Source organism: Petromyzon marinus, chromosome 70, assembly GCF_048934315.1.
Source record: "Petromyzon marinus isolate PM22_M1 ecotype Great Lakes invasive population chromosome 70, UKy_Petmar_22M1.pri1.0, whole genome shotgun sequence".
Lineage (NCBI taxonomy): Eukaryota > Metazoa > Chordata > Hyperoartia > Petromyzontiformes > Petromyzontidae > Petromyzon > Petromyzon marinus.
The window spans coordinates 250,521-278,127 of record NC_133736.1 but is presented as its reverse complement, the minus strand read 5'-3'; the positions used below and the strand labels follow the sequence as shown (position 1 = coordinate 278,127).

General features: G+C 51.1%; 1 protein-coding gene and 1 long non-coding RNA gene across 5 annotated transcripts in view; both read left to right on the top strand.

Moving 5' to 3' along the window:
* The window catches only part of LOC116958054 (UDP-glucuronic acid decarboxylase 1), a 35,751-nt gene extending 22,272 nt beyond the window's left edge, over positions 1 to 13,479 (top strand). For all 4 annotated transcript variants that reach the window (XM_032980545.2, XM_032980548.2, XM_032980546.2 and 1 more), the window contains exons 10-15: positions 3,808 to 3,927; positions 4,486 to 4,529; positions 5,100 to 5,160; positions 8,205 to 8,262; positions 9,046 to 9,149; positions 12,136 to 13,479. In XM_032980545.2, coding sequence (XP_032836436.2) covers positions 3,808 to 3,927; positions 4,486 to 4,529; positions 5,100 to 5,160; positions 8,205 to 8,262; positions 9,046 to 9,149; positions 12,136 to 12,267 — 519 coding nt within the window. In that variant the 3' untranslated portion in view covers positions 12,268 to 13,479. The remainder of the gene's footprint in view (positions 1 to 3,807; positions 3,928 to 4,485; positions 4,530 to 5,099; positions 5,161 to 8,204; positions 8,263 to 9,045; positions 9,150 to 12,135) is intronic.
* A 3,301-nt stretch (positions 13,480 to 16,780) lies between these two features.
* On the top strand, positions 16,781 to 24,471 carry LOC142906747 (uncharacterized). Its single transcript, XR_012930477.1, has 2 exons — positions 16,781 to 19,916; positions 20,189 to 24,471. It is a non-coding gene; the product is annotated as an uncharacterized LOC142906747 (long non-coding RNA).
* Positions 24,472 to 27,607: the final 3,136 nt, after the last annotated feature.

The window sequence follows — 27,607 nt, the reverse complement described above, 5'->3', positions numbered from 1 at the left end:
TGTCGTCGTCGTCATCACCGGCGTGGTTGTCATCGTCGTCGTCACCGGCGTGGTTGTCGTCGTCGTCGTCACCGGCGTGGTTGTCATCGTCGTCATCACCGGCGTGGTTGTCATCGTCGTCATCACCGGCGTGGTTGTCATCGTCGTCATCACCGGCGTGGTTGTCATCGTCGTCATCACCGGCGTGGTTGTCATCGTCGTCATCACCGGCGTGGTTGTCGTCGTCGTCGTCACCGGCGTGGTTGTCATCGTCGTCGTCACCGGCGTGGTTGTCATCGTCGTCATCACCGGCGTGGTTGTCATCGTCGTCATCACCGGCGTGGTTGTCGTCATCGTCATCATCGGCGTGGTTGTCATCGTCGTCATCACCGGCGTGGTTGTCATCGTCGTCATCACCGGCGTGGTTGTCGTCGCGGTCGTCACCGGCGTGGTTGTCATCGTCGTCATCACCGGCGTGGTTGTCATCGTCGTCATCACCGGCGTGGTTGTCATCGTCGTCATCATCGGCGTGGTTGTCATCGTCGTCATCACCGGCGTGGTTGTCATCGTCGTCATCACCGGCGTGGTTGTCATCGTCATCACCGGCGTGGTTGTCATCGTCGTCATCACCGGCGTGGTTGTCATCGTCGTCATCACCGGCGTGGTTGTCGTCGCGGTCGTCACCGGCGTGGTTGTCATCGTCGTCATCATCGGCGTGGTTGTCATCGTCGTCATCACCGGCGTGGTTGTCGTCGCGGTCGTCACCGGCGTGGTTGTCATCGTCGTCATCACCGGCGTGGTTGTCATCGTCGTCATCACCGGCGTGGTTGTCATCGTCGTCGTCACCGGCGTGGTTGTCATCGTCGTCATCACCGGCGTGGTTGTCATCGTCGTCATCACCGGCGTGGTTGTCATCGTCGTCATCACCGGCGTGGTTGTCATCGTCGTCATCACCGGCGTGGTTGTCATCGTAGTCATCACCGGCGTGGTTGTCATCGTCGTCATCACCGGCGTGGTTGTCATCGTCGTCATCACCGGCGTGGTTGTCATCGTCGTCATCACCGGCGTGGTTGTCATTGACGTCATCACCGGCGTGGTTGTCATCGTCGTCATCACCGGCGTGGTTGTCATCGTCGTCATCACCGGCGTGGTTGTCGTCGCGGTCGTCACCGGCGTGGTTGTCATCGTCGTCATCATCGGCGTGGTTGTCATCGTCGTCATCACCGGCGTGGTTGTCATCGTCGTCATCACCGGCGTGGTTGTCGTCGCGGTCGTCACCGGCGTGGTTGTCATCGTCGTCATCATCGGCGTGGTTGTCATCGTCGTCATCACCGGCGTGGTTGTCGTCATCGTCATCACCGGCGTGGTTGTCATCGTCGTCATCACCGGCGTGGTTGTCGTCATCGTCATCACCGGCGTGGTTGTCATCGTCGTCATCACCGGCGTGGTTGTCATCGTCATCACCGGCGTGGTTGTCATCGTCGTCGTCACCGGCGCGGTTGTCGTCGTCGTCATCACCGGCGTGGTTGTCGTCGTCGTCATCACCGGCGTGGTTGTCATCGTCGTCGTCACCGGCGTGGTTGTCGTCGTCGTCATCACCGGCGCGGTTGTCATCGTCGTCATCACCGGCGTGGTTGTCATCGTCGTCATCACCGGCGTGGTTGTCATCGTCGTCATCACCGGCGTGGTTGTCATCGTCGTCATCACCGGCGTGGTTGTCGTCGTCGTCATCACCGGTGTGGTTGTCATCGTCGGCATCACCGGCGCGGTTGTCATCGTCGTCATCACCGGCGTGGTTGTCGTCGTCGTCATCACCGGCGTGGTTGTCATCACCGGCGTGGTTGTCATCGTCGTCATCACCGGCGTGGTTGTCGTCATCGTCATCACCGGCGTGGTTGTCATCGTCTTCACCGTTGTCATCGTCGTCACTGTCGCGGTCGTCACCGTCGTTACCGCCAACAGCAGCAGCATCGTCATCGCGTCCACCGTCACCACCACCACCGTCACTATCATCACCTCCGTCACCAACACCAACACCACTATCATCACCTCCGTCACCACCACCACCACCACTATCATCACCTTCGTCACCAACACCAACACACACCAACACCACTAGTCATCATCCTCCGTCACCACCACCCAACACCACTATCATCACCTCCGTCCCACCACCACCACCACTATCATCACCTCCTCACCACACCAACACCACTATCATCACCTCCGTCACCACCCCAACACCAACATCATCACCTCCGTCACCACCGCCACCACCACTATCATCACCTCCGTCACCAACACCACTATCATCACCTCCGTCACCACCGCCACCACTATCATCAACACCTCACCAACACCACTATCATCACCTCCGTCACCACCGCCACCACCACTATCATCACCTCCGTCACACCGCCACCACTATCATCACCTCCGTCACCAACACCACTATCATCACCTCCGTCACCACCGCCAACACCACTATCATCACCTCCGTCACCACCACCACCACTATCATCACCTCCGTCACCACTGCCACCACCACTATCATCACCTCCGTCACCAACCACCACTATCATCACCTCCGTCACCACCACCAACACCACTATCATCACCTCCGTCACCACCTCCACCACTATCATCACCTTCGTCACCACCACCACCACTATCATCACCTTCGTCACCACCACCAACACCACTATCATCACCTCCGTCACCACCAACACCACTATCATCACCTCCGTCACCACCAACACCACTATCATCACCTCCGTCACCACCACCACCAACACTATCATCACCTCCGTCACCACCGCCAACACCACTATCATCACCTCCGTCACCACCGCCAACACCACTATCATCACCTCCGTCACCACTGCCACCACCACTATCATCACCTCCGTCACCACCACCAACACCACTATCATCACCTCCGTCACCCCGCCACCACTATCATCACCTCCGTCACCACCACCACCAACACTATCATCACCTCCGTCACCAACACCACTGTCATCACCTCCGTCACCACCTCCGTCACCACCGCCACCACTATCATCACCTTCGTCACCACCACCACCACCACTATCATCACCTTCGTCACCACCACCAACACCACTATCATCACCTCCGTCACCACCAACACCGCTATCATCACCTCCGTCACCACCACCACCAACACTATCATCACCTCCGTCACCACCACCACCAACACTATCATCACCTCCGTCACCAACACCACTGTCATCACCTCCGTCACCACCTCCGTCACCACCGCCACCACTATCATCACCTTCGTCACCACCACCACCACCACTATCATCACCTTCGTCACCACCACCAACACCACTATCATCACCTCCGTCACCACCAACACCGCTATCATCACCTCCGTCACCACCACCACCAACACTATCATCACCTCCGTCACACCGCCAACACCACTATCATCACCTCCGTCACCACCGCCAACATCACCTCCGTCACCACCATCATCTTCGTCAGCACTTCAGCCGTCGCCACCACCAGCACCATGGCTCCACGAGCCGTGTGTCACGTGTGTGTATCTGTGTGTCCGTGTGTCACGTGTGTGTATCTGTGTGTCCGTGTGTCACGTGTGTGTGTCCGTGTGTGTGTGTCCGTGCGTGCGTGTCCGTCTCTGTGTGTGTCCGTGTGCACGTGTGTGTGTGTCCGTGTGTGTGTGTCCGTGTGTGCGCGCGTGTGTGTCCGTGTGTGTCCATGTGTTTGTGTGTGTGTGTGTCCATGCGGCCGTGTGTGTGTGTGTGTCCGTGTGTGTGTCCACGCGTGTCTGCGTGTCCGCAGGAGGGCGTGGAGGTGCGTGTTGCGCGGATCTTCAACACGTTTGGGCCACGCATGCACATGAACGACGGACGTGTCGTCAGCAACTTCATCCTGCAGGCGCTGCAGACCGAGCCACTCACGGTGGGAGCTCTCCGTCACCACCACCACCGTTATCATCATCACCGTCACCACCACCACCGTTATCATCATCACCGTCACCACCACCACCGTTATCATCATCACCGTCACCACCACCGCCGCCGCCGCCATCGCGATCACCACCACTACCACCACCGTTATCATCATCACAGTCACCACCATCGCTAACACCAACACCACCACCACCACCACCGTTATAATCATCATCGTCACCATCACCACCACCATCACCACCACCATCACCACCACCACTTATCATCACCACCACTATTATCATCACCACCACTATTATCATCACCACCACTATTATCATCACCACCACTATTATCATCACCACCACCACCGCCGACACCACCACCATTATCACCACCACCGTAACCACCACCACCACCACTATTATCATCACCTCCGTCACCACCACCATTATCACCACCACCGGTATCACCACCGCTATTATCATTACCTCCGTCACCACCATCACCACCGCCATTATCATCACCTCGTTGTTTGTTGTTGTTGGTGTTTGGTGTTGTCTCCTAGGTGTACGGCACTGGGGGTCAAACAAGGTCATTCCAGTACGTCAGGTGAGTTCAGTTTTCCGACCGTCACACACACAAAGACAAAGGTCCCCCGTGTAGCCTCTAACAGACTGTTGGGGGCAAGTGCTGTGAGCAGTGAGCGGCACCTTTGAAGGCTACCGGCACCGTGGCACACGAGGGGGGTGGGTGGCCAAGCACCACGCCCGGCCGCCTTTGTCTCCCCAGTGGCGATGTTACTACACACCGCTCCACCAGGTACTAGTTTGAGGCCGAGTCGACCTAGGGGGAGGCCCAGGACCGGTTCGGACAATCGTCACTGGTGGTGTTGGCCGTCAGCGGGAATCGAACCCGGGTCGCCGGGTTCGTAGCGTCAGCGTAGCGCTAACCGCTGCGCCACCGCTCCCCCAAAACACACACCACACCGCACCGCAAACACTCCAGGTCCCGAAGTATCAGCACTGGGGGAGACAAAGGCGGCCCGGCGGGCGCGGTGCTGGCCACCCACCCACCCCTCGTCTGCCACAGTGCCGGTAGCCTTCGTAGGTGCTGCTACTCGCTCACGGCACTTGCCCCTACAGTCTGTTAAGGCTACTCGGGGGTCTTTGGTCTCGGCAGTGACCTGGTGAACGGCCTGGTGTCACTGATGATCAGCAACGTGAGCAGCCCCGGGAACCTGGTACGGGACCGCACTTCACTCACCATTCTCAAGACTCGCACTCATCCCACCCAGTCACCCACTCACCCACTCACTCTCACACGCACACTCACTCACTCACCCACTCACCCACTCACCCACTCACCTCACCCACTCACCCACTCACTGTCACGCACACTCACTTACTCACCCACTCACCACCCACTCTCATGCACATCTCACTCACCACCACACACCCACCCAGTCACGCACTCTCACCCACTCACTCACCCACTCACCCACTCACTCTCATGCACACTCACTCACTCCACCCCCACTCACCCACCCACTCACCCACCCACCCACTCACCCACTCACCCACTCACTCACTCACCCACTCACCCACCCACCCACTCACTCACTCACTCACCCACTCACCCTCTCACTCACTCACTCACCCACCCACTCACTCACCCACCACCACTCACCCACCCACTCACTCACTCACCCACTCACCCACTCACCCACTCACTCACCCACCCACCCACTCACCCACCCCACCCACTCACTCACCACCACACCCACTCACCCACCCACTCACCCACTCACTCCACGACACTCACTCCTCAGCATCACCCTCCCACTCCCCAGTCACCCACCACTCACCCCTCACTCTCACGCACACTCACTCCCCCACCTCACTCATCCACCCACCCACTCTCATTCACCACTCCACCACCCCCCACTCACCCCCCACTCACCCACTCACCCACTCACCCACCCACCCACCCACTCACCCACTCACCCACTCACCCACCCACCCACCCACTCACCCACCCACCCACCCACTTACCCACCCACTCCATCCGACCCATCACCCACCCACCCACCCACTCTCCCACCCTCCCACTCACCCACTCACTCTCATGCACACTCACTCTCATGCACACTCACTCCCCCACTCACTCACTTCACCCACACACCCACCCACTCTCACTCACCCACTCTCACCCACCACTCTCACTCACTCACACACTCTTACCCACCCACACACCCTCACTCACTGACCCACTCTTACCCACATACTCGCCACTCTCACTACCCACTCTCACTCACTCACTTACCCACTCTCACTCACTCACTCACCCACACTCACTCACTCACCCACTCTCACTCACTCTCACCCTCCCATCTCTCTCACTCACTCACCCACTCTCACTCACTCACCCACCCACTCTCACTCACTCACTCACCCACTCTCACTCACTCACCCACTCACTCTCACTCACTCACTCTCACTCTCTCAATCACCCACTCTCAGCTCACTCACCCAATCTCACTCAAGACTCACTCACTCACCCACTCTCACTCACTCACCCACTCTCACCCCACACACTCATCCACTCTCACCCACACACTCACCCACACACCCACCCACACCCACGCACCCGCACACACCCACTCTCACTCACCCACTCTCACTTACTCACAAACTCTTACCCACATACTCGCCCACTCTCACTCACCCATTCTCACTCACTCACTCACCCACTCTCACCCACACACTCATCCACACTCCCCACTCTCACTCGCCCACACACTCATCACACTCACCCTCAATCACTCACACACTCACCCACTCTCACCCACACACTCATCCACACCCACCCACTCTCACTCACCCACCCATCTCACTCACACTCACCCACTCTCACTCCTCACCACACACCCTCACTCACTCCCCACACACCCTCACTCACTCACCCACCCACTCTCACTCACTCACTCACCCACTCTCACTCACCCACCCACTCTCAAGTCACTCACCCACCCACTCTCACTCACTCACTCACCCACCCACTCTCACTCACTCACTCCACCCACCCACTCTCACTCACCCACCCACTCTCAATCACTCACCCACCCACTCTCACTCACTCACTCCCACCCCTCTCACTCACTCACTCACCCACCCACTCTCACTCACTCACTCACCCACTCTTAATCACTCACCCACTCTCACTCACTCACTCCCTCACTCTCACTCACCCACCCACTCTCACTCACCCACCCACTCTCACCCACACACTCTCACCCACTCTCACCCACACACACTCACTCACTCACCACTCTCACTCACTCACCCACACACCCTCACTCACTCACCCACACCCCTCCCTCACTCACTCACCCACCCCTCTCACTCACTCACCCACTCTCACCCACCCACTCTCAATCACTCACCCACCCACTCTCACTCACTCACCCACCCACTCTCACTCACTCACCCACCCACTCTCACTCACCCACCCACTCTCAATCACTCACCCACCCACTCTCACTCACTCACTCACCCACCCACTCTCACTCACTCACTCACCCACCCCTCTCACTCACTCACCCACTCTCAATCACTCACCCACTCTCACTCACTCACCCACCCACTCTCACTCACCCACCCACTCTCACTCACCCACCCACTCTCACCCACACACTCTCACCCACTCTCACCCACTCTCACCCACACACTCTCACTCACTCACTCACCCACACACCCTCAATCACTCACCCACACACCCACTCTCACTCACTCACCCACTCTCACTCACTCACACACTCATCCACACTCACCCACTCATCCACACTCACTTACTCACCCACCCACTCTCACTCACCCACACACTCACCCTCAATCACTCACCCACACACCCACCCTCACTCACCCACCCACTCTCACTCACCCACTCTCACTCACTCACTCACCCACCCACCCACTCTCACCCACACACTCACACACCCACTCTCACTCACTCACTCACCCACTCTCACTCACCCACCCACTCTCACTCACTCACCCACTCTCACTCACCCACTCTCACTCACTCACTCACCCACATCTCACTCACCCACACTCACTCACTCACCCACCCACCCACTCTCACCCACACACCCACACACTCTCACTCACCCACACTCACCCACCCACTCTCACCCATCACCCACCCCCCCACCCACCCTGGCACACTCTCACACCGTGAGCCAGTGCGCTGCCCTGCTGATGCTCAGTGTCCGCCTGCCGTGCACAGGGCAACCCTGAGGAGCATTCCATCATGGAGTTTGCCCGCATCATCAAGAGCCTTGTGGGTTAGTGCTCCTCCTCCTACTCCTCGTCACCACGACGACGACGATGATGATGATACTCGTGACGATGATACTCGCGACGATGATCGTGACAATGATACTCATGATTATGCTGATGATGATAATGATGATGATGATAATGGTGATGCTGATAATAATGATAATGCTGCTGCTGATGATTATAATGGTGATGATGATAATGCTGATGATTGATAATGGTGATGATGATTGAAAATAATGATGATGCTAATAATGCTGATGATCATGGTGATAACGCTGATAATCACGACAGTGATGATGATAATGATGATGATAATGGTGATGCTGATAATGATGATAATGCTGCTGCTGATATTTATAATGGTGATGATGATGATAATGCTGATGATTGATAATGGTGATGATGATTGATAATAATGATGATGCTAATAATGCTGATGATCATGGTGATAACCCTGATAATCACGGCAGTGATGATGCTGATGATGATAATGAATGGTGATGCTGATAATGATGATAATGCTGCTGCTGATGATTATAATGGTGATGATGATGATGATGGTAATGCTGATGATTGATAATGGTGATGATGATTGATAATAATGATGATGCTAATAATGCTGATGATCATGGTGATAACGCTGGTGTTGCTGATAATCACGACAGTGGTGATGCTGATGATTTTGCCAATGACGATGATGATCATGATGATGATCATGATGATGACGATGATGACAATGATGATGATGATGACGATGATGACGACGATGATGATTGTCATCGCAGGGAGTTCCAGCCCCATCGTGAACCTTCCCGAGGCCCAGGACGACCCTCAGAGACGCAATCCGGACATCCAAAAAGCTCGCAAGCTGCTGGGATGGGAGCCCGCGGTACGGTTGCCTGGCAACACGGGGTTGCCTGGCAACACGGGGTTGCCTGGCAACACGGGGTTGCCTGGCAACACGGGGTTGCCTGGCAACACGGGGTTGCCTGGCAACACGGGGTTGCCAGGCAACACGGGGTTGCCTGGCAACCAGTTTACTTCGTAAATTGTCTTCCCTTTCCTTTGATTTGTGAGTCTGTCATGGTGCCACGGTGTTCTAACGGCACTCGCGCTGCACGTTAGAACGGCACACGTGTTCCACGTTATAAACAGCACACACGTGTTCCACGTTATAACAGCACACACGTGTTCCACGTTATAACAGCACACGTGTTCCACGTTATAACAGCACACACATTCCACGTTATAACAGCACACACATTCCACGTTATAACAGCACACACATTCCACGTTATAACAGCACACACATTTCACGTTATAACAGCACACACATTCCACGTTATAACAGCACACACATTCCACGTTATAACAGCACACACATTCCACGTTATAATAGCACACACATTTCACGTTATAACAGCACACACATTCCACGTTATAACAGCACACACATTTCACGTTATAACAGCACACACATTCCACGTTATAACAGCACACACATTCCACGTTATAACGGCACACATTCCACGTTATAACAGCACACGCATTCCATGTTATAACAGCACATTCCACGTTATAACAGCACATTCCACGTTATAACAGCACACACATTCCACGTTATAACAGCACACGCATTCCACGTTATAACAGCGCATTCACGTTATAACAGCACACACATTCCACGTTATAACAGCACACCATTCCACGTTATAACAGCACACACATTCCACGTTATAACAGCACACACATTCCACGTTATAACAGCACACACATTCCACGTTATAACAGCACACACATTCCACGTTATAACAGCGCATTCCACGTTATAACAGCACACACATTTCACGTTATAACAGCACACACATTCCACGTTATAACAGCACACACATTCCACGTTATAACAGCACACAACATTCCACGTTATAACAGCACACACATTCCACGTTATAACAGCACACACATTCCACGTTATAACAGCACACACATTCCACGTTATAACAGCACACACATTCCCACGTTATAACAGCACATTCCACGTTATAACAGCGCATTCCACGTTATAACAGCACACACATTTCACGTTATAACAGCACACACATTCCACGTTAGAACAGCACACACATTCCACGTTATAACAGCACACACATTCCACGTTATAACAGCACATTCCACGTTATAACAGCGCATTCCACGTTATAATAGCACACACATTCCACGTTAGAACAGCACACACATTCCACGTTATAATAGCACACACATTCCACGTTATAACAGCACACATTCCACGTTATAACTGCACACACATTCCACGTTATAACAGCACATCCCACGTTATAACAGCACATTCCACGTTATAACAGCACATTCCACGTTATAACAGCACACACATTCCACGTTATAACAGCACATTCCACGTTATAACAGCACATTCCACGTTATAACAGCACACACGCATTCCACGTTAGAACGGCACATTGCATGTTATAACAGCACACACATTCCACGTTATAACAGCACACACATTCCACGTTCTAACAGCACATTCCACGTTATAACAGCACATTCCACGTTATAACAGCACATTCCACGTTATAACAGCTCATTCCACGTTATAACAGCACACACATTCCACGTTAGAACGGCACATTGCATGTTATAACAGCACACATTCCACGTTAGAACGACACACATTCCACGTTCTAACGGGACACGTGCTCCGCACTAACGGTTCACTATGCCTGCTGCTGTATATTTGGAAGTCTTCGTGTGTCTCTCTCGCTATCTCTCTCCCCGTGGTTGCGTTTTCCCGCCTCCATGGCTTAGAATCCACGTCAGCCACGCACTTGAGAGTCATCTGGCTGCTGCTATTATAAACTTCCTACACGGACGACGACGACGACGATGATGACGGTGACGGTGACGATGATGATGACGGTGACGATGACGGTCACGGTGATGATTCAGGTGACGGTGATGATTCAGCCGCCGTTTGATTGAGCTGCTGTCATCGGCGATGGGGCCAGGGTTTCGCTTCTGAACACGACGTGCTCGCACGGCAGCCCGGTGCGTGGCCTTACGCCTGGTGTGTAAAAATAAACGTGAAAATAAAAAATAGTTTAGCTTGAGTAAAATAAATATAACTGCAGGGTCGGCAGTCAATCAATCGTTACGGCGAGCGATGGAGCGACCGGGTGAGTGACCGGTCAATCGAGCGAGTGAGCGATCAAGCGATAACGGGAGGGATTGATCAAGCGCGCGAGTGAGCGATCAAGCGATAACGGGAGGGATTGATCAAGCGCGCGAGTGAGCGATCAAGCGATAACGGGAGGGATTGATCAAGCGCGCGAGTGAGCAACGGCGCGAGTGATCACGTGAGCGATCGACCCAGCGAGTGACGGAGCGAGCGATTGATCAAGCGAGTGTGCGGTCAGGCGATCGATCAAGCGACTGGTCAATAACGCGAGCGATGGAGCCAATGACGGAGCGATCGATCCAGCGATCGATCGACCCAGCGAGTGACGGAGCGAGCGATTGATCAAGCGAGTGTGCGGTCAGGCGATCGATCAAGCGAGTGATCAATCACGCGAGCGATGGAGCCAATGACGGAGCGATTGATCCAGCGATCGATCCAGCGTTCGATCGATCCAGCGTTCGATCGATCCAGCGATCGATCGACCCAGCGAGTGACTGAGCGAGCGATTGATCAAGCGAGTGTGCGGTCAGGCGATCGATCAAGCGACTGATCAATCACGCGAGCGATGGAGCCAATGACGGAGCGAGCGATCGATCGATCAAGCGATCGATCGAGCGAGATTGAGCGGGGTATTTAAAATTGCGGGCAGCGGCAGCGCCAACCTCTGTGCCCGTCACAGGTGCCGCTGGAAGAGGGACTCGACAAGACGATCGAGTACTTCCGCAAGGAGCTGGAGCATCAAGACAACAACCAGTACCGGCCGCAGCCGAAGCTGGCCAAGACGAAGAAGACTCGCTACAGGCACCTGTGAGGACGCCTCAAGTCTCTCACGAGGACCCCGCCGGCTGCGAGGACCCCGCTCACCCCACCACCACCGCCGCCACCGCCGCGGGCCTTCATCACAACCCCCGCCCGGGGGGGCAGGTGTCCACGGCGCTCGCTTCGCGACCTGCCCGCGGGAAATTTGCGATGATGATGATGACGACGACGGTGATGGTGATGGTGAAGATAAAACAAAATTTTGTTGTTTCCTTTGCTTTGGGGTGTTGTTTTTAGTAAAAAAAAGAAAAAAATTCTGGAATTGCAATTTGTAAAAAAAAAAAATTGGTTAGCAATTTCTGTTATTGAAATTTATTATTTTATTTTTTAGCACTTTCTGGAATTGCAATGCCTTAGATATTATTTTTTTTTTATTTTTGGAATTGCAAGTTCTCAAACTTTTTTTTTTAGCAATTTCTGGAATTGAAATTTCTTAAAATGTTTGTCTGTTTGCAATTTCTGGGATTGCTTTTCTACATTTTTTATTGCTATTTCGTAATTTTTTAGGAAATTTCTGGTATTGCAATTTCTAATTTTTTTTTTACAATTTCTGGAATTGCAATCTCTTAATTTTTTTTTGTTAGCGATGTTCAGAATAGAAATTTCTTGAATTTCTTTTTTTTTTTACAATTTCTGGAATTGCAATTTCGTAATTTTTTTGTTATCAATTTCTACAGTTCTTGGAATTGAAATTTCTGCTATTTTTTGTTCGCGATTTATGGAATTGAAAGTTCTTATTTAAAAAAAATCAATTTCTGGAATTGCAATTTCTAGAAAAAAATTTTGTTAGCAATTTCTGGAATTGCAATTTCTTAAATTTCTTTTTTTACAATTTCTGGAATTGCAATGCCTTAGATGTTTTTTTTTGCAATTTCTGGAATTACAATTTCTCAAACTTGTTTTGTTGCAGTTTGTGGAATTGCTATTTTTTTATTTTTTCGTTAGCAATTTCTGGAATTGAAATTTCTTAAAATATCTATTTGTTAGCAATTTCTGGGATTGCTATTTCTTGAATTTTGTTTATTGCAATTTCTATTTTTTTTGTTAGCAATTTCTGGAATTGCAATTTCTGGAATTTTTGTGTTATTAATTTCTGGAATTGAACATTTCTTGAAAGAATATCTTTGCAGTGGGGTTCGTATTCAGAATCAGAATCTTTTATTTATGTCGCAGGAGGAATCTGAAGGGCGGTAAAGCGCTTTGACACACGTGTCCAGTATTTTATTACCCCCCCTCGCGGACGGGAGGGGGGGGGTGGGGGGAGGGAGCCATGGGGAGGGAGCCGGGGGGTGAGCCGGGGGGGGAGGGGAGGTGGGGGGAGGGAGCCGGGGGGGGGGAGCCAGAGGGGTGGGTGGGGGTGGATTGCGCTTGCCCTGTTGTTGACGATGATGGTGGTGGTGGTGGTGCACCCCCTCCCTCCTCCTCCTCACCCCCCCCCTCCTCCTCACCCCCCCCTCCTCCTCACCCCCTCCCTCCTCCCCCCCCCCTCCTCCTCACCCCCTCCTCACCCCCCCTCCTCCTCACCCCCCCCTCCTCCTCACCCCCCCTCCTCCTCACCCCCCCTCCTCCTCACCCCCCCTCCTCCTCACCCCCCTCCTCACCCCCCCTCCTAACCCCCCCTCCTCCTCACCCCCCCTCCTCACCCCCCCTCCTCCTCACCCCCCCTCCTCCTCCCCCCTCCTCCTCCCCCCCCTCCTCCTCACCCCCCTCCTCCTCACCCCCCCCTCCTCACCCTCCCTCCTGCTCCCCCCTCCTCCTCCCCCCTCCTCCGCCCTCCTCCTCCACCCTGTTCTACTACTGTCTACTACTGTCTGCTGCGTTGGGGGGTTGTGATGATGGTAGGGGTTGTGATGATTGTAGGGGTTGTGATGGTAAGGGTTGTGATGATGGTAGGGGTTGTGATGATTGTAGGGGTTGTGATGGTAAGGGTTGTGATGATGGTAGGGGTTGTGATGATGGTAGGGGTTGTGATGATTGTAGGGATTGTGATGGTAAGGGTTGTGATGGTTGTGATGATGGTAGGGGTTGTGATGGTTGTGATGATGGTAGGGATTGTGATGCTTAGGGTTGTGATGATTGTAGGGGTTGTGATGATTGTAGGGGTTGTGATGATGGTAGGGGTTGTGATGATGGTAGGGGTTGTGATGCTTAGGGTTGTGATGATTTTAGGGGTTGTGATGGCAAGGGTTGTGATGGTTGTGATGATGGTAGGGGTTGTGATGATGGTAGGTGTTATGATGGTTGTGATGTTTGGGGTTGTGATGGTAAGGGTTGTGATGGTTGTGATGATGGTAGGGGTTGTGATGGTAACGGTTGTGATGGTTGTGATGATGGTAGGGGTTGTGATGATGGTAGGGGTTGCGATGGGTTGCGATGGTTATGATGTTTGGTGGTTGTGATACTTTTCACCCCATCGCTTCTGCCCCCTCCCCCGGGAGTGAGTGAGTAAGTGAGTGAGGAGGAGGAGGAGGAGGAGAGATGCGGGGCACGACCCTTCACCGTATTCTCCAGATTACACATTTCAGGAGGAAATCGATGAGCTGGCAATCTGCCCCCCCCCCCCCCCCAGCCCCATCACTGCCGCCCAATCTCGGCAAGCGGCCCTTTACAACGGCGAGATCCGACAACAACAACAACAACAACAGCAGCAGCAACAGCAGCAGCAACAGCAGCAGCAACAACAACAACAGCCAGACGGGCAAAGGACGTAGGGAGTGCAAATTCACGGAGACGGTGCCGTAGGAGGGTCGCACGCCCGCTGTGGTTCTTTGCGGTAAAGTCGCGCACGGTGTCAAATAAAATGATTTGGCGGGCACGCGCAACTGTCCACCGTCGGGTGGGGAAGGCGTTGGTCGCCTGCCGAGTGGCCCTGCCGTGATTTGTCTCGTACTTCCTCCCCACGCGGCGATCTTACCGCGAGGAAACGAGCGTGCGGATCCCCTGCCGTCGCAGAAGCTGCAAATCGAGATTAGTTGGCGGGTGGTATCGTTAGACTTCCTTTGGCGGTACCAAAAGTGTAGTAGTGATGATAATGATGATAACGATGATGATGATGATAATAGGGGGTTTTTCCCCCACCATTTTTTTCCGGCAGCTAAACTGAAACCGTTGTGTGTTTTGTTTTTTTTTACGAGGATTCATGTTCACTGCATGAACCACCAATGCCTGCAGTCAAAATGCAAACAAAAAAAACATGCTAAATTTTGATTTAAAGCCATCGTGACTGAAGTAATTTCATATTCTTGGCTCTTTCGGTAAAGTCACCCACGTTGAAGGGAAACAATAAGATAATAAAAAGTATATATATAAAACAATAAAAAAAAATTATCACGACGTTTCGACCGTAACACAAAGGGTCGTCATCAGGTTGTGTCGAAACGTCGTGAGAATTTTTTTTATTGTTTTATATATATTTATTTTATTGTTTCCCTTCAACGTGGTGACTTTAGCGAAAGGGCTAAGAATATTAAAAAAAACATACTCTGATAATATGATGATGATGATGCATTGTCCTTGAAAACTGATTGGTGACGGCTTTCTTTTGAGCCTCGACCCAATTGGTGCTCGACCAGTTTCTCAAGGGCAGCGCATCGTATCATAATATCACGGTATGTTGTTTTTGTCTTGCATTTTTGACTGCAGGTTATTGTTGTTAATGCAGTGACGTGAATCCTTGTAAAAAAAAACGGTTTCAGTTTTGTTGCAAGAAAAAAATGGGGAAAACCCCTATTATTATTATAGTTGGCGGTAGCCGATGGCTTTCGGGACAAATGTTTTTCCGTAACGGAGAGAGGGAGGGCCGGTGGTGGTGTTGGTGGTGGTGGTTATTTTTTGTGTTGGGTCGGAGCATGGGAAAATGTAAAACTGCGTTGTGTCGTCAAAACCCACCACCACCATCATCATCATCATTCGATACGGCCAATCGGTTACTGGGGCTTGTCACGTGAACAAGCACGTGGCCAATCGAGTTGACTAGTGCTGCACTGAACCCCGTGTAGCCTCTAGCAGGGCTGTAGGGGCAAGTGCTGTGAGTAGCGAGCAGCAACTATAGACACAGACAAAGGTCCCCCGTGTAGCCTCTAACAGGCTGTAGGGGCAAGTGCTGTGAGTAGCGAGCAGCACCTATAGACACAGACAAAGGTCCCCCGTGTAGCCTCTAGCAGGGCTGTAGGGGCAAGTGCTGTGAGTAGCGAGCAGCATCTATAGACACACAGACAAAGGTCCCCCGTGTAGCCTCTAACAGGCTGTAGGGGCAAGTGCTGTGAGTAGCGAGCAGCAACTATAGACACACAGACAAAGGTCCCCCGTGTAGCCTCTAGCAGGCTGTAGGGGCAAGTGGTTGTGAGTAGCGAGCAGCACCTATAGACACAGACAAAGGTCCCCCGTGTAGCCTCTAACAGACTGTAGGGGCAAGTGCTGTTAGCGAGCAGCACCTGTGAAGGCTACCGGCACTGTGGCACACGAGGGGGTGGGTGCCCAGCACCACGCCCGGCCGCCTTTGTCTCCCCAGTGCTAGCGATGTTCACTACACACCGCTACACCAGGTACCCATTTAAGGCCGAGTCGACCTAGGGGAGGCCCAGGTACCGGCTCAGATAACCGTCACTGGCGGTGTCGGCCGTGAGCGGGAATCGAACTCGGGTCGCCGGGTTCGTAGCGCAGCGTAGCGCTAACCGCTGCACCACCGCTCCCCGCGCGTGCACGCACACACACACGTAGCGCGTATTGTTCGACGTTCCGGGGCGGGTGGCAGGGGAGAGAGGGGGAGGCTCCCGTCATAATCCAGAGAATACGGTCAATTGTCAACCCGCGGGAAATCCGCACGGATGGGTATGGCGATCCCCCGCGTGCGTGAACAACCCCTACCCTGGGACAGGGGCGGAGCCAGGGGGGGTGACAGGGGCTGGTGACATTCTGCGTGTGGGTGTACGACACTCGGTCTCGCGGACTCGGTGCCAACTGCATTGTCAGAGCGTGTGTCCGTCAACCGATGGCGTCTAGTATCAACAGCCTGACTCTCCGAATCATTCTTGAAATTAACATTTGTTGAATGTCACCCCCGGGCTGAAATCCTGGCTCCGCCCCCCTGCCCTGGGACCCCCTCTTGTCAGACACGCTGTAAAGTTGTTTGTGTTTATTTATTGTTGTTGTTATCGTTGTTATGATTGTTATTACATTCGCGGAGACGGCTCGACCCGGTCGCGGATAAGGAACGCGTGAACGAACACGGAGACACAGAGACACACACACAGACACACAGACACACACAGACACACACAGACACACACACACAGAGACACACACACACAGACACAGAGAAACACACACAGAGACACACAGAGACACACACAGACACAGACACACAAACACAGACACACACAGACACACACACAACAACAACCGCCATTCGCCACTAAGTGGCGGTGACGTCACCACGACGCTTGTGCCAGGCTATGTGCACCCTGAGGCCACGTGAAGTGTGGAACGCCCGCTGGCAGGAGGTCACGGGGCAGACCCAGGTGCCACGGGTCGACTGACTGAGATGACTGGCTGATGCACCACCTGTGCCCCCTACTGTGCCAACCTGCTGTGCTTTAGCCACCACACAGACACAGACAAAGGTCCTCCGTGTAGCCTGAACAGGCTGTTAGGGCAAGTGCTGTTTGCGAGTAGCAACAGCAGCACCTATGAAGGCTACCGGCACTGTGGCACACGAGGGGGTGGGTGGCCAGCACCACGCCCGGCCGCCTTTGTCTCCCCCAGTGGCGATGTTCGCTACTACTACTACACACCGCTATCAAGTACTAATTCGAAGCCGAGTCGGCCTAGGGGGGGGGGTGGGGGGGTGGGGGGAGGAGGGAGGAGGAGGCGGCCCAGGCGACCGGGTCAGATGATCGTCAACACAGGTGATAATCGATAATGTTAATCGTCACCGCAAGCGGGAATCGAACTCCCACGGGTGTCTGCCGCGGGTTGGCGGCGCTAACCGCTGCGCCACCGCTCTTCACACGCACGCGCCGGGTCCCGCTCGTGAGCAGGAGAGAGTCACTTGGATAAACTCGAAATGAACTGAACTGTGGTTTTTTTTCTTTATTATTTGACCAGGTCAAGGCCTCCCGCTTAGCTGCTGTGTCGGTCACTGTTTTAAATATTTGACCAGGTAAAGGTGTCCAGCTAAGCTACTATCAGTCGCTTATTTAAATATTTGACCAGGTAAAGGCCTCCCGCTTAGCTGCTGTGTCGGTCACTGTTTTAAATATTTGACCAGGTAAAGGTCTCCCGCTAAGCTACTATCAGTCGCTTATTTAAATATTTGACCAGGTAAAGGCCTCCCGCTTAGCTGCTGTGTCGGTCACTGTTTTAAATATTTGACCAGGTAAAGGTCTCCCGCTAAGCTGCTGTGATCAGTCACTTATTTAAATATTTGACCAGGTAAAGGTCTCCCGCTCAGCTGCTGTGTCAGTCACTTTTTTAATATTTGACCAGGTAAAGATCTCCCGCTCAGCTGTTGTGTCAGTCACTTTTTTAAATATTTGACCAGGTAAAGGTCTCCCGCTCAGCTGCTGTCAGTCACTTTTTTAAATATTTGACCAGGTAAAGGTCTCCTGCTCAGCTGTTGTCAGTCACTTTTTTAAATATTTGACCAGGTAAAGGTCTCCCGCTAAGTTGCTGTGTCAGTCACTTTTTTAAAATTATTGACCAGGTAAAGGTGTCCAGCTAAGCTGCTGTGTCAGTCACTTTTTAAAATATTTGACCAGGTAAAGGTCTCCCGCTAAGCTGCTGTGTCAGTCACTTTTTTAAATAATTGACCAGGTAAAGGCCTCCCGCTCAGCTGCTGTCAGTCACTTTTTAAATAATTGACCAGGTAAAGGTCTCCCGCTAAGCTGCTGTGTCAGTCACTTTTTTAAATATTTGACCAGGTAAAGGTCTCCTGCTCAGCTGCTGTGCCAGTCACTTTTTTAAATATTTGACCAGGTAAAGGCCTCCCGCTAAGTTTCTGTGTCAGTCACTTTTTTAAATATTTGACCAGGTAAAGGTCTCCCGCTAAGCTGCTGTGTCAGTCACTTTTTTAAATAATTGACCAGGTCAAGGTCTCCAGCTAAGCTGCTGTGTCTGTGCCTTTTTAAAATATTTGACCAGGTAAAGGCCTCCCGCTTAGCTGCTGTGTCAGTCACTTTTTTAAATATTTGACCAGGTAAAGGTCTCCTGCTAAGCTGCTGTGCCATTCACTTTTTTAAATTATTGACCAGGTAAAGGTCTCCCGCTAAGCTGCTGTGTCAGTCACTTTTTAAAATATTTGACCAGGTAAAGGTCTCCCGCTCAGCTGCTGTGTCAGTCACTTTTTAAAATATTTGACCAGGTAAAGGTCTCCCGCTCAGCTGCTGTGTCAGTCACTTTTTTTTATATTTGACCAGGTAAAGGCCTCCCGCTAAGTTGCTGTGTCAGTCACTTTTTTAAATATTTGACCAGGTAAAGGTCTCCCGCTCAGCTGCTGTGTCAGTCACTTTTTTAAATAATTGACCAGGTAAAGGCCTCCCTCTAAGCTGCCGTTTCAGTCACTTTTTTAAATAATTGACCAGGTAATGGTCTCCCGCTAAGCTGCTGTGTCAGTCACTTTTTTAAATATTTGACCAGGTAAAGGTCTCCTGCTCAGCTGTTGTCAGTCACTTTTTTAAATATTTGACCAGGTAAAGGTCTCCCGCTAAGTTGCTGTGTCAGTCACTTTTTTAAAATTATTGACCAGGTAAAGGTGTCCAGCTAAGCTGCTGTGTCAGTCACTTTTTAAAATATTTGACCAGGTAAAGGTCTCCCGCTAAGCTGCTGTGTCAGTCACTTTTTTAAATAATTGACCAGGTAAAGGCCTCCCGCTCAGCTGCTGTCAGTCACTTTTTTAAATAATTGACCAGGTAAAGGTCTCCCGCTAAGCTGCTGTGTCAGTCACTTTTTTAAATATTTGACCAGGTAAAGGCCTCCCGCTCAGCTGCTGTCAGTCACTTTTTAAAATAATTGACCAGGTAAAGGCCTCCCGCTCAGCTGCTGTGTCAGTCACTTTTTTAAATATTTGACCAGGTAAAGGTCTCCCGCTAAGCTGCTGTGTCAGTCACTTTTTTAAATATTTGACCAGGTAAAGGCCTCCCGCTCAGCTGCTGTGTCAATCACTTTTTTAAATATTTGACCAGGTAAAGGTCTCCCACTCAGCTGTTGTGTCAGTCACTTTTTAAAATATTTGACCAGGTAAAGGTCTCCCGCTAAGCTGCTGTGTCAGTCACTTTTTTAAATATTTGACCAGGTAAAGGTCTCCCGCTAAGCTGCTGTGTCAGTCACTTTTTTAAATATTTGACCAGGTAAAGGCCTCCCGCTAAGTTTCTGTGTCAGTCACTTTTTTAAATATTTGACCAGGTAAAGGTCTCCCGCTCAGCTGCTGTGTCAGTCACTTTTTAAAATATTTGACCAGGTAAAGGCCTCCCGCTAAGCTGCTGTGTCAGTCACTTTTTAAAATATTTGACCAGGTAAAGGCCTCCCGCTTAGCTGCTGTGTCAGTCACTTTTTTAAATATTTGACCAGGTAAAGGCCTCCTGCTAAGCTGCTGTGCCATTCACTTTTTTAAATTATTGACCAGGTAAAGGTCTCCCGCTAAGCTGCTGTGTCAGTCACTTTTTAAAATATTTGACCAGGTAAAGGTATCCCGCTCAGCTGCTGTGTCAGTCACTTTTTAAAATATTTGACCAGGTAAAGGTCTCCCGCTCAGCTGCTGTGTCTGTCACTTTTTTTAATATTTGACCAGGTAAAGGCCTCCCGCTAAGTTGCTGTGTCAGTCACTTTTTTAAATATTTGACCAGGTAAAGGTCTCCCGCTCAGCTGCTGTGTCAGTCACTTTTTTAAATAATTGACCAGGTAAAGGCCTCCCTCTAAGCTGCCGTTTCAGTCACTTTTTTAAATAATTGACCAGGTAATGGTCTCCCGCTAAGCTGCTGTGTCAGTCACTTTTTAAATATTTGACCAGGTAAAGGTCTCCTGCTCAGCTGTTGTCAGTCACTTTTTTAAATATTTGACCAGGTAAAGGTCTCCCGCTAAGTTGCTGTGTCAGTCACTTTTTTAAAATTATTGACCAGGTAAAGGTGTCCAGCTAAGCTGCTGTGTCAGTCACTTTTTAAAATATTTGACCAGGTAAAGGTCTCCCGCTAAGCTGCTGTGTCAGTCACTTTTTTAAATAATTGACCAGGTAAAGGCCTCCCGCTCAGCTGCTGTCAGTCACTTTTTTAAATAATTGACCAGGTAAAGGTCTCCCGCTAAGCTGCTGTGTCAGTCACTTTTTTAAATATTTGACCAGGTAAAGGCCTCCCGCTCAGCTGCTGTCAGTCACTTTTTAAAATAATTGACCAGGTAAAGGCCTCCCGCTCAGCTGCTGTGTCAGTCACTTTTTTAAATATTTGACCAGGTAAAGGTCTCCCGCTAAGCTGCTGTGTCAGTCACTTTTTTAAATATTTGACCAGGTAAAGGCCTCCCGCTCAGCTGCTGTGTCAATCACTTTTTTAAATATTTGACCAGGTAAAGGTCTCCCACTCAGCTGTTGTGTCAGTCACTTTTTAAAATATTTGACCAGGTAAAGGTCTCCCGCTAAGCTGCTGTGTCAGTCACTTTTTTAAATATTTGACCAGGTAAAGGTCTCCCGCTAAGCTGCTGTGTCAGTCACTTTTTTAAATATTTGACCAGGTAAAGGCCTCCCGCTAAGTTTCTGTGTCAGTCACTTTTTTAAATATTTGACCAGGTAAAGGTCTCCCGCTCAGCTGCTGTGTCAGTCACTTTTTAAAATATTTGACCAGGTAAAGGCCTCCCGCTAAGCTGCTGTGTCAGTCACTTTTTTAAATATTTGACCAGGTAAAGGTCTCCCGCTAAGCTGCTGTGTCAGTCACTTTTTTAAATATTTGACCAGGTAAAGGCCTCCCGCTAAGTTTCTGTGTCAGTCACTTTTTTAAATATTTGACCAGGTAAAGGTCTCCCGCTAAGCTGCTGTGTCAGTCACTTTTTTAAATAATTGACCAGGTCAAGGTCTCCAGCTAAGCTGCTGTGTCTGTGCCTTTTTAAAATATTTGACCAGGTAAAGGCCTCCCGCTTAGCTGCTGTGTCAGTCACTTTTTTAAATATTTGACCAGGTAAAGGTCTCCCGCTAAGCTGCTGTGCCAGTCACTTTTTTAAATTATTGACCAAGTAAAGGTCTCCCGCTAAGCTGCTGTGTCAGTCACTTTTTAAAATATTTGACCAGGTCAAGGTCTCCCACTAAGCTGCTGTGTCAGTCACTTTTTAAAATATTTGACCAGGTGAAGGTCTCCATCTAAGCTGCTGTGCCAGTCACTTTTTTAAATATTTGACCAGGTAAAGGCCTCCCGCTCAGCTGCTGTGTCAGTCACTTTTTTAATATTTGACCAGGTCAAGGTCTCCCGCTCTGCTGCTGTGTCAGTCACTTTTTTAAATATTTGACCAGGTAAAGGTCTCCCGCTCTGCTACTGTGTCAGTCACTTTTTTAAATAATTGACCAGGTAAAGGTCTCCAGCTAAGCTGCTGTGTCAGTCACTTTTTTAAATATTTAACCAGGTAAAGGCCTCCCGCTAAGCTGCTGTGTCAGTCACTTTTTTAAATATTTGACCAGGTAAAGGTCTCCAGCTAAGCTGCTGTGTCAGTCACTTTTTTAAATATTTGACCAGGTAAAGGTCTCCAGCTAAGCTGCTGTGTCAGTCATTTTTTAAAATATTTGACCAGGTAAAGGTCTCCCGCTAAGCTGCTGTGTCAGTCACTTTTTTAAATAATTGACCAGGTAACGGCCTCCCGCTCAGCTGCTGTCAGTCACTTTTTTAAATAATTGACCAGGTAAAGGTCTCCTGCTAAGCTGCTGTGTCAGTCACTTTTTTAAATAATTGACCAGGTAAAGGTCTCCAGCTAAGCTGCTGTGTCAGTCACTTTTTTAAATAATTGACCAGGTAAAGGTCTCCTGCTAAGCTGCTGTGTCAGTCACGTTTTTAAATAATTGACCAGGTAAAGGTCTCCAGCTAAGCTGCTGTGTCAGTCACTTTTTTAAATATTTGACCAGGTCAAGGTCTCCCGCTAAGCTGCTGTGTCAGTCACTTTTTTAAATATTTGACCAGGTAAAGGTCTCCAGCTAAGCTGCTGTGTCAGTCAATTTTTTAAATACTTGACCAGGTAAAGGTCTCCCGCTAAGCTGCTGTGTCAGTCACTTTTTTAAATAATTGACCAGGTAACGGCCTCCCGCTCAGCTGCTGTCAGTCACTTTTTTAAATAATTGACCAGGTAAAGGTCTCCTGCTAAGCTGCTGTGTCAGTCACTTTTTTAAATAATTGACCAGGTAAAGGTCTCCAGCTAAGCTGCTGTGTCAGTCACTTTTTTAAATAATTGACCAGGTAAAGGTCTCCTGCTAAGCTGCTGTGTCAGTCACTTTTTTAAATAATTGACCAGGTAAAGGTCTCCAGCTAAGCTGCTGTGTCAGTCACTTTTTTAAATATTTGACCAGGTCAAGGTCTCCCGCTAAGCTGCTGTGTCAATTTTTTATATATTTGACCAGGTAAAGGTCTTCCGGTAAGCTGCTGTGTCAGTCACTTTTTTTAAATATTTGACCAGGTAAAGGCCTGGTCAGCTGCTGTGTCAGCCACTTTTTTAGATATTTGACCAGGTAAAGGTCTCCAGCTAAGCTGCTGTGTCAGTCGCTTCTTTAAATAATTGACCAAGTCAAGGTCTCCCGCTAAGCTGCTGTGTCAGTCACTTTTTTAAATATTTGACCAGGTAAAGGTCTCGAGCTAAGCTGCTGTGTCAGTCACTTTTTTAGAATATTTGACCAGGTAAAGGTCTCCAGCTAAGCTGCTGTGTCAGTCACTTTTTTAAATATTTGACCAGGTAAAGGCCTCGCGCTAAGCTGCTGTGTCAGTCAATTTTTTAAATATTTGACCAGGTAAAGGTCTTCCGCTAAGCTGCTGTGTCAGTCACTTTTTTAAATAATTGACCAGGTAAAGGTCTCCCGCTAAGCTGCTGTGTCAGTCACTTTTTTAAATATTTGACCAGGTCAAGGTCTCCCGCTAAGCTGCTGTGTCAGTCACTTTTTTAATATTTGACCAGGTAAAGGGCTCCCGCTCAGCTGCTGTGTCAGTCGCTGTTTTAAATAATTTACCAGGTAAAGGTCTCCCGCTAAGCTGCTGTGTCAGTCGCTTTTTGTTTTATATAGAAGCGCACCGTGGGCTATCACAAATGGTAGCTTTTTCGATTTAAAGCTTTCGTGACTGCAAGGATTAATCTTCTTGGTCCTTTCCGTTGTTTTATTCTCATTCTACATGGTGACTTTACTGAAAGAACCAAAGAAGATGAATCCTTGCAGTCACGAAAGCTTTAAATCGAAATTTAACCACCTCTACGGGGAGGGATTCCACACCACCTCAAGATCCTTCAACAAACTCCGAGATAAGAAGGCTCAACTAATCGAGTCTCTCACCTTTCTGAAGAGATGCCGCGACTCAGCGTTCATTGAAGCGCTGTCTTTCCGACAGTTCTGTTCCTTCACCTGAAGAAGGCTACTTGTGTTGTGGCCGAAACGTCGTGAGTATTGTATTGCCTTATTTTGTTTTTATTGTTTTATTCTCATTCTACGTGACGTTACCGACATCACCATGAAAATGGTAGCTTTTCAAAGAAGTTGGCGGCTTATCGTCGTCGGCGTCATCACGTGGACATTCGTAACGGCAGACGAATTCTCCGCCAAACGCGTGCCGGCGTTGATTGTCGATGTGGAGAGTGGGGGGGGTGGGGTAGGCAAAACTGCAGGAAGACGGACACATCCACGTGACCACGGGGAGAGAGACAATCAGACTACAAATATACAGCAGGTGACAGGGTCGTGATCGAACCCACGACCTCCTGTACATCCGGCGAGGTAGCCAACATCTCCTAGCCACCGTGATGATGATGAGAGAGAGAGACGCAGACTCCAAATATACAGCAGCAGCAGCAGGCGTCGTCAGGGTCGAGATGTAACCCACGACCTCCTGTATACCAGGCGAGGTAGTCAACATCTCCTCGCCACCGTGATGATGATGAGAGAGAGAGACGCAGACTCCAAATATACAGCAGCAGCAGGCATCGTCAGGGTCGGGATCGAACCCACGACCTCACCTCCTGCACACCAGGCGAGGGAGAATTGCGGGCACGACTGACGCCTGTCGGCTGATGGGGTGGAGCAAGCCACGAGCACCACGGACAAGATCGGAATATTTATTACTGGAGGAGGAGGATAAATCCGAAAACCTATAAAGCTCTTTTCTTCATAGATGTCCAGTTAGGGGGCACACACGGGTGTCAGAACTTAACAAGAAACAAATATTCGTTTTTATTTTCACCAGGTGTAAGGCTTTATTGAGTTGCTGTGTAGTCGCTCTTGTTCAGTGGTGGCTTCATCATCACCATGTAGAAATGTGTAGTAGTGGTAGCCACAGCTACTCTGAATACTGTTCCACTATTTGTTCTATAACACCAGCTGTGATGTCCTCACTCATCTGCTGTGTAGTCGCTCTTGATCAGTGGTGGCTTCATCATCATCACCATGTAGAAATGTGTAGTAGTGGCAGCCACAACGACTCTGAATACTGTTCCACTATTTGTTCTATAACACCAGCTGTGATGTCCTCACTGAGTTGCTGTGTAGTCGCTCTTGTTACAGAAGTGACATCCTGGCCATCACGATTTATAGCAGCTCACCCACGTGGTGGCTTCATCATCATCATGTCCAGTGAGGTGTGGATCACAATCTGTATTTGTACTTGGAGCAGGAGAAATCCGATGACCTTTAAAGCTCTTAGTGGTGCAAAGTGCATTGAAGGTAAGCTAATCACCCAGACACACACAACGAGTGTACAGTGTCCACACAGACAAAGGTCCCCCGTGTAGCCTCTAACATGCTGTAGGGGCAAGTGCTGTTATCGAGCAGCAGCAGCTGTGAAGGCTACCGGCACCGTGGCACACGAGGGGGTGGGTGGCCCAACAACCACGCCCGGCCGCCTTTGTCTCCCCCAGTGCTAGCGATGTTTACCACTCGCCGCACTACCAGGGTACTCATTTAAGGCTGAGTCGACCTAGCGGAGGCCCAGGACCGATTGTTCAAATAATCCGTCACCGATGTCGGCGGCGAGTGGGAATTGGAACTCGGCTCGCGTGCGGGGTTTCGTAGCGCGCTAACCGCTGCACCACCGCTCCCCGCACGCGACCCAAAGTGCGGAGTGAACGACAGTGAATAAGAGGCAGTCAAATGCTGTGGGGGGGGGCGCGTCCATAAATGACGTCACGCACCTGGGGGGGAGGGGTTTGAGAAATGTGACGTCACATAAAAACGCGCAAATTTATAAATAAATAAATACAACACGTTCCGCTTAATTAAGTAGACTTTTTAACAAAATGTTTTCTCCTACAACATCAGTGTCAGCGCCACGTTAAATACGCAACTGCTGCAATGATGATAGTTTAAAGCGATTTGAAGCGTGTTTTATATTTTCAAAATGGAAATATGTTTTTTTGGGGGGGGGGGGGTTGGTGGGGGGCAGAGCTTTGTGACGTCATATTTGAGGGGGTGGGGGGGTTTGTGACGTCGTGTGACGAGGGGGGGGGTGGTCAAAAATCGCGTGACGTCATTTACGGACGGCCCCTGACCCTGTGACCTCTCGAAGTCCACGCTCGCAGGGCTCACCCAGGGCCCACCCAGGGCTCACCCAGGGCCCACCCAGGGCTCACCCGGGGCTCACCCGGGGCCCACCCGGGGCTCACCCGGGGCTCACCCAGGGCCCACCCGGGGCTCACCCAGGGCCCACCCAGGGCTCACCCAGGGCCCACCCAGGGCCCACCCAGGGCTCACCCAGGGCCCACCCAGGGCTCACCCAGGGCCCACCGAGGGCTCACCCAGGGCCCACCCAGGGCCCACCCAGGGCCCACCCAGGACTCACCCAGGGCCCACCCAGGGCTCACCCAGGGCCCACCCGGGGCTCACCCAGGGCCCACCCGGGGCTCACCCAGGGCCCACCCAGGGCTCACCCAGGGCCCACCCAGGGCCCACCCAGGGCTCACCCAGGGCCCACCCAGGGCTCACCCAGGGCCCACCGAGGGCTCACCCAGGGCCCACCCAGGGCCCACCCAGGGCCCACCCAGGACTCACCCAGGGCCCACCCAGGGCCCACCCAGGGCCCACCCAGGGCCCACCCAGGGCCCACCCCACCCCCTTTGACGATGCCTTAGAGTCCCGTGGGCTCGCTTACGCACACACAGAGGGCGCTTCAGATCAACACGAAACT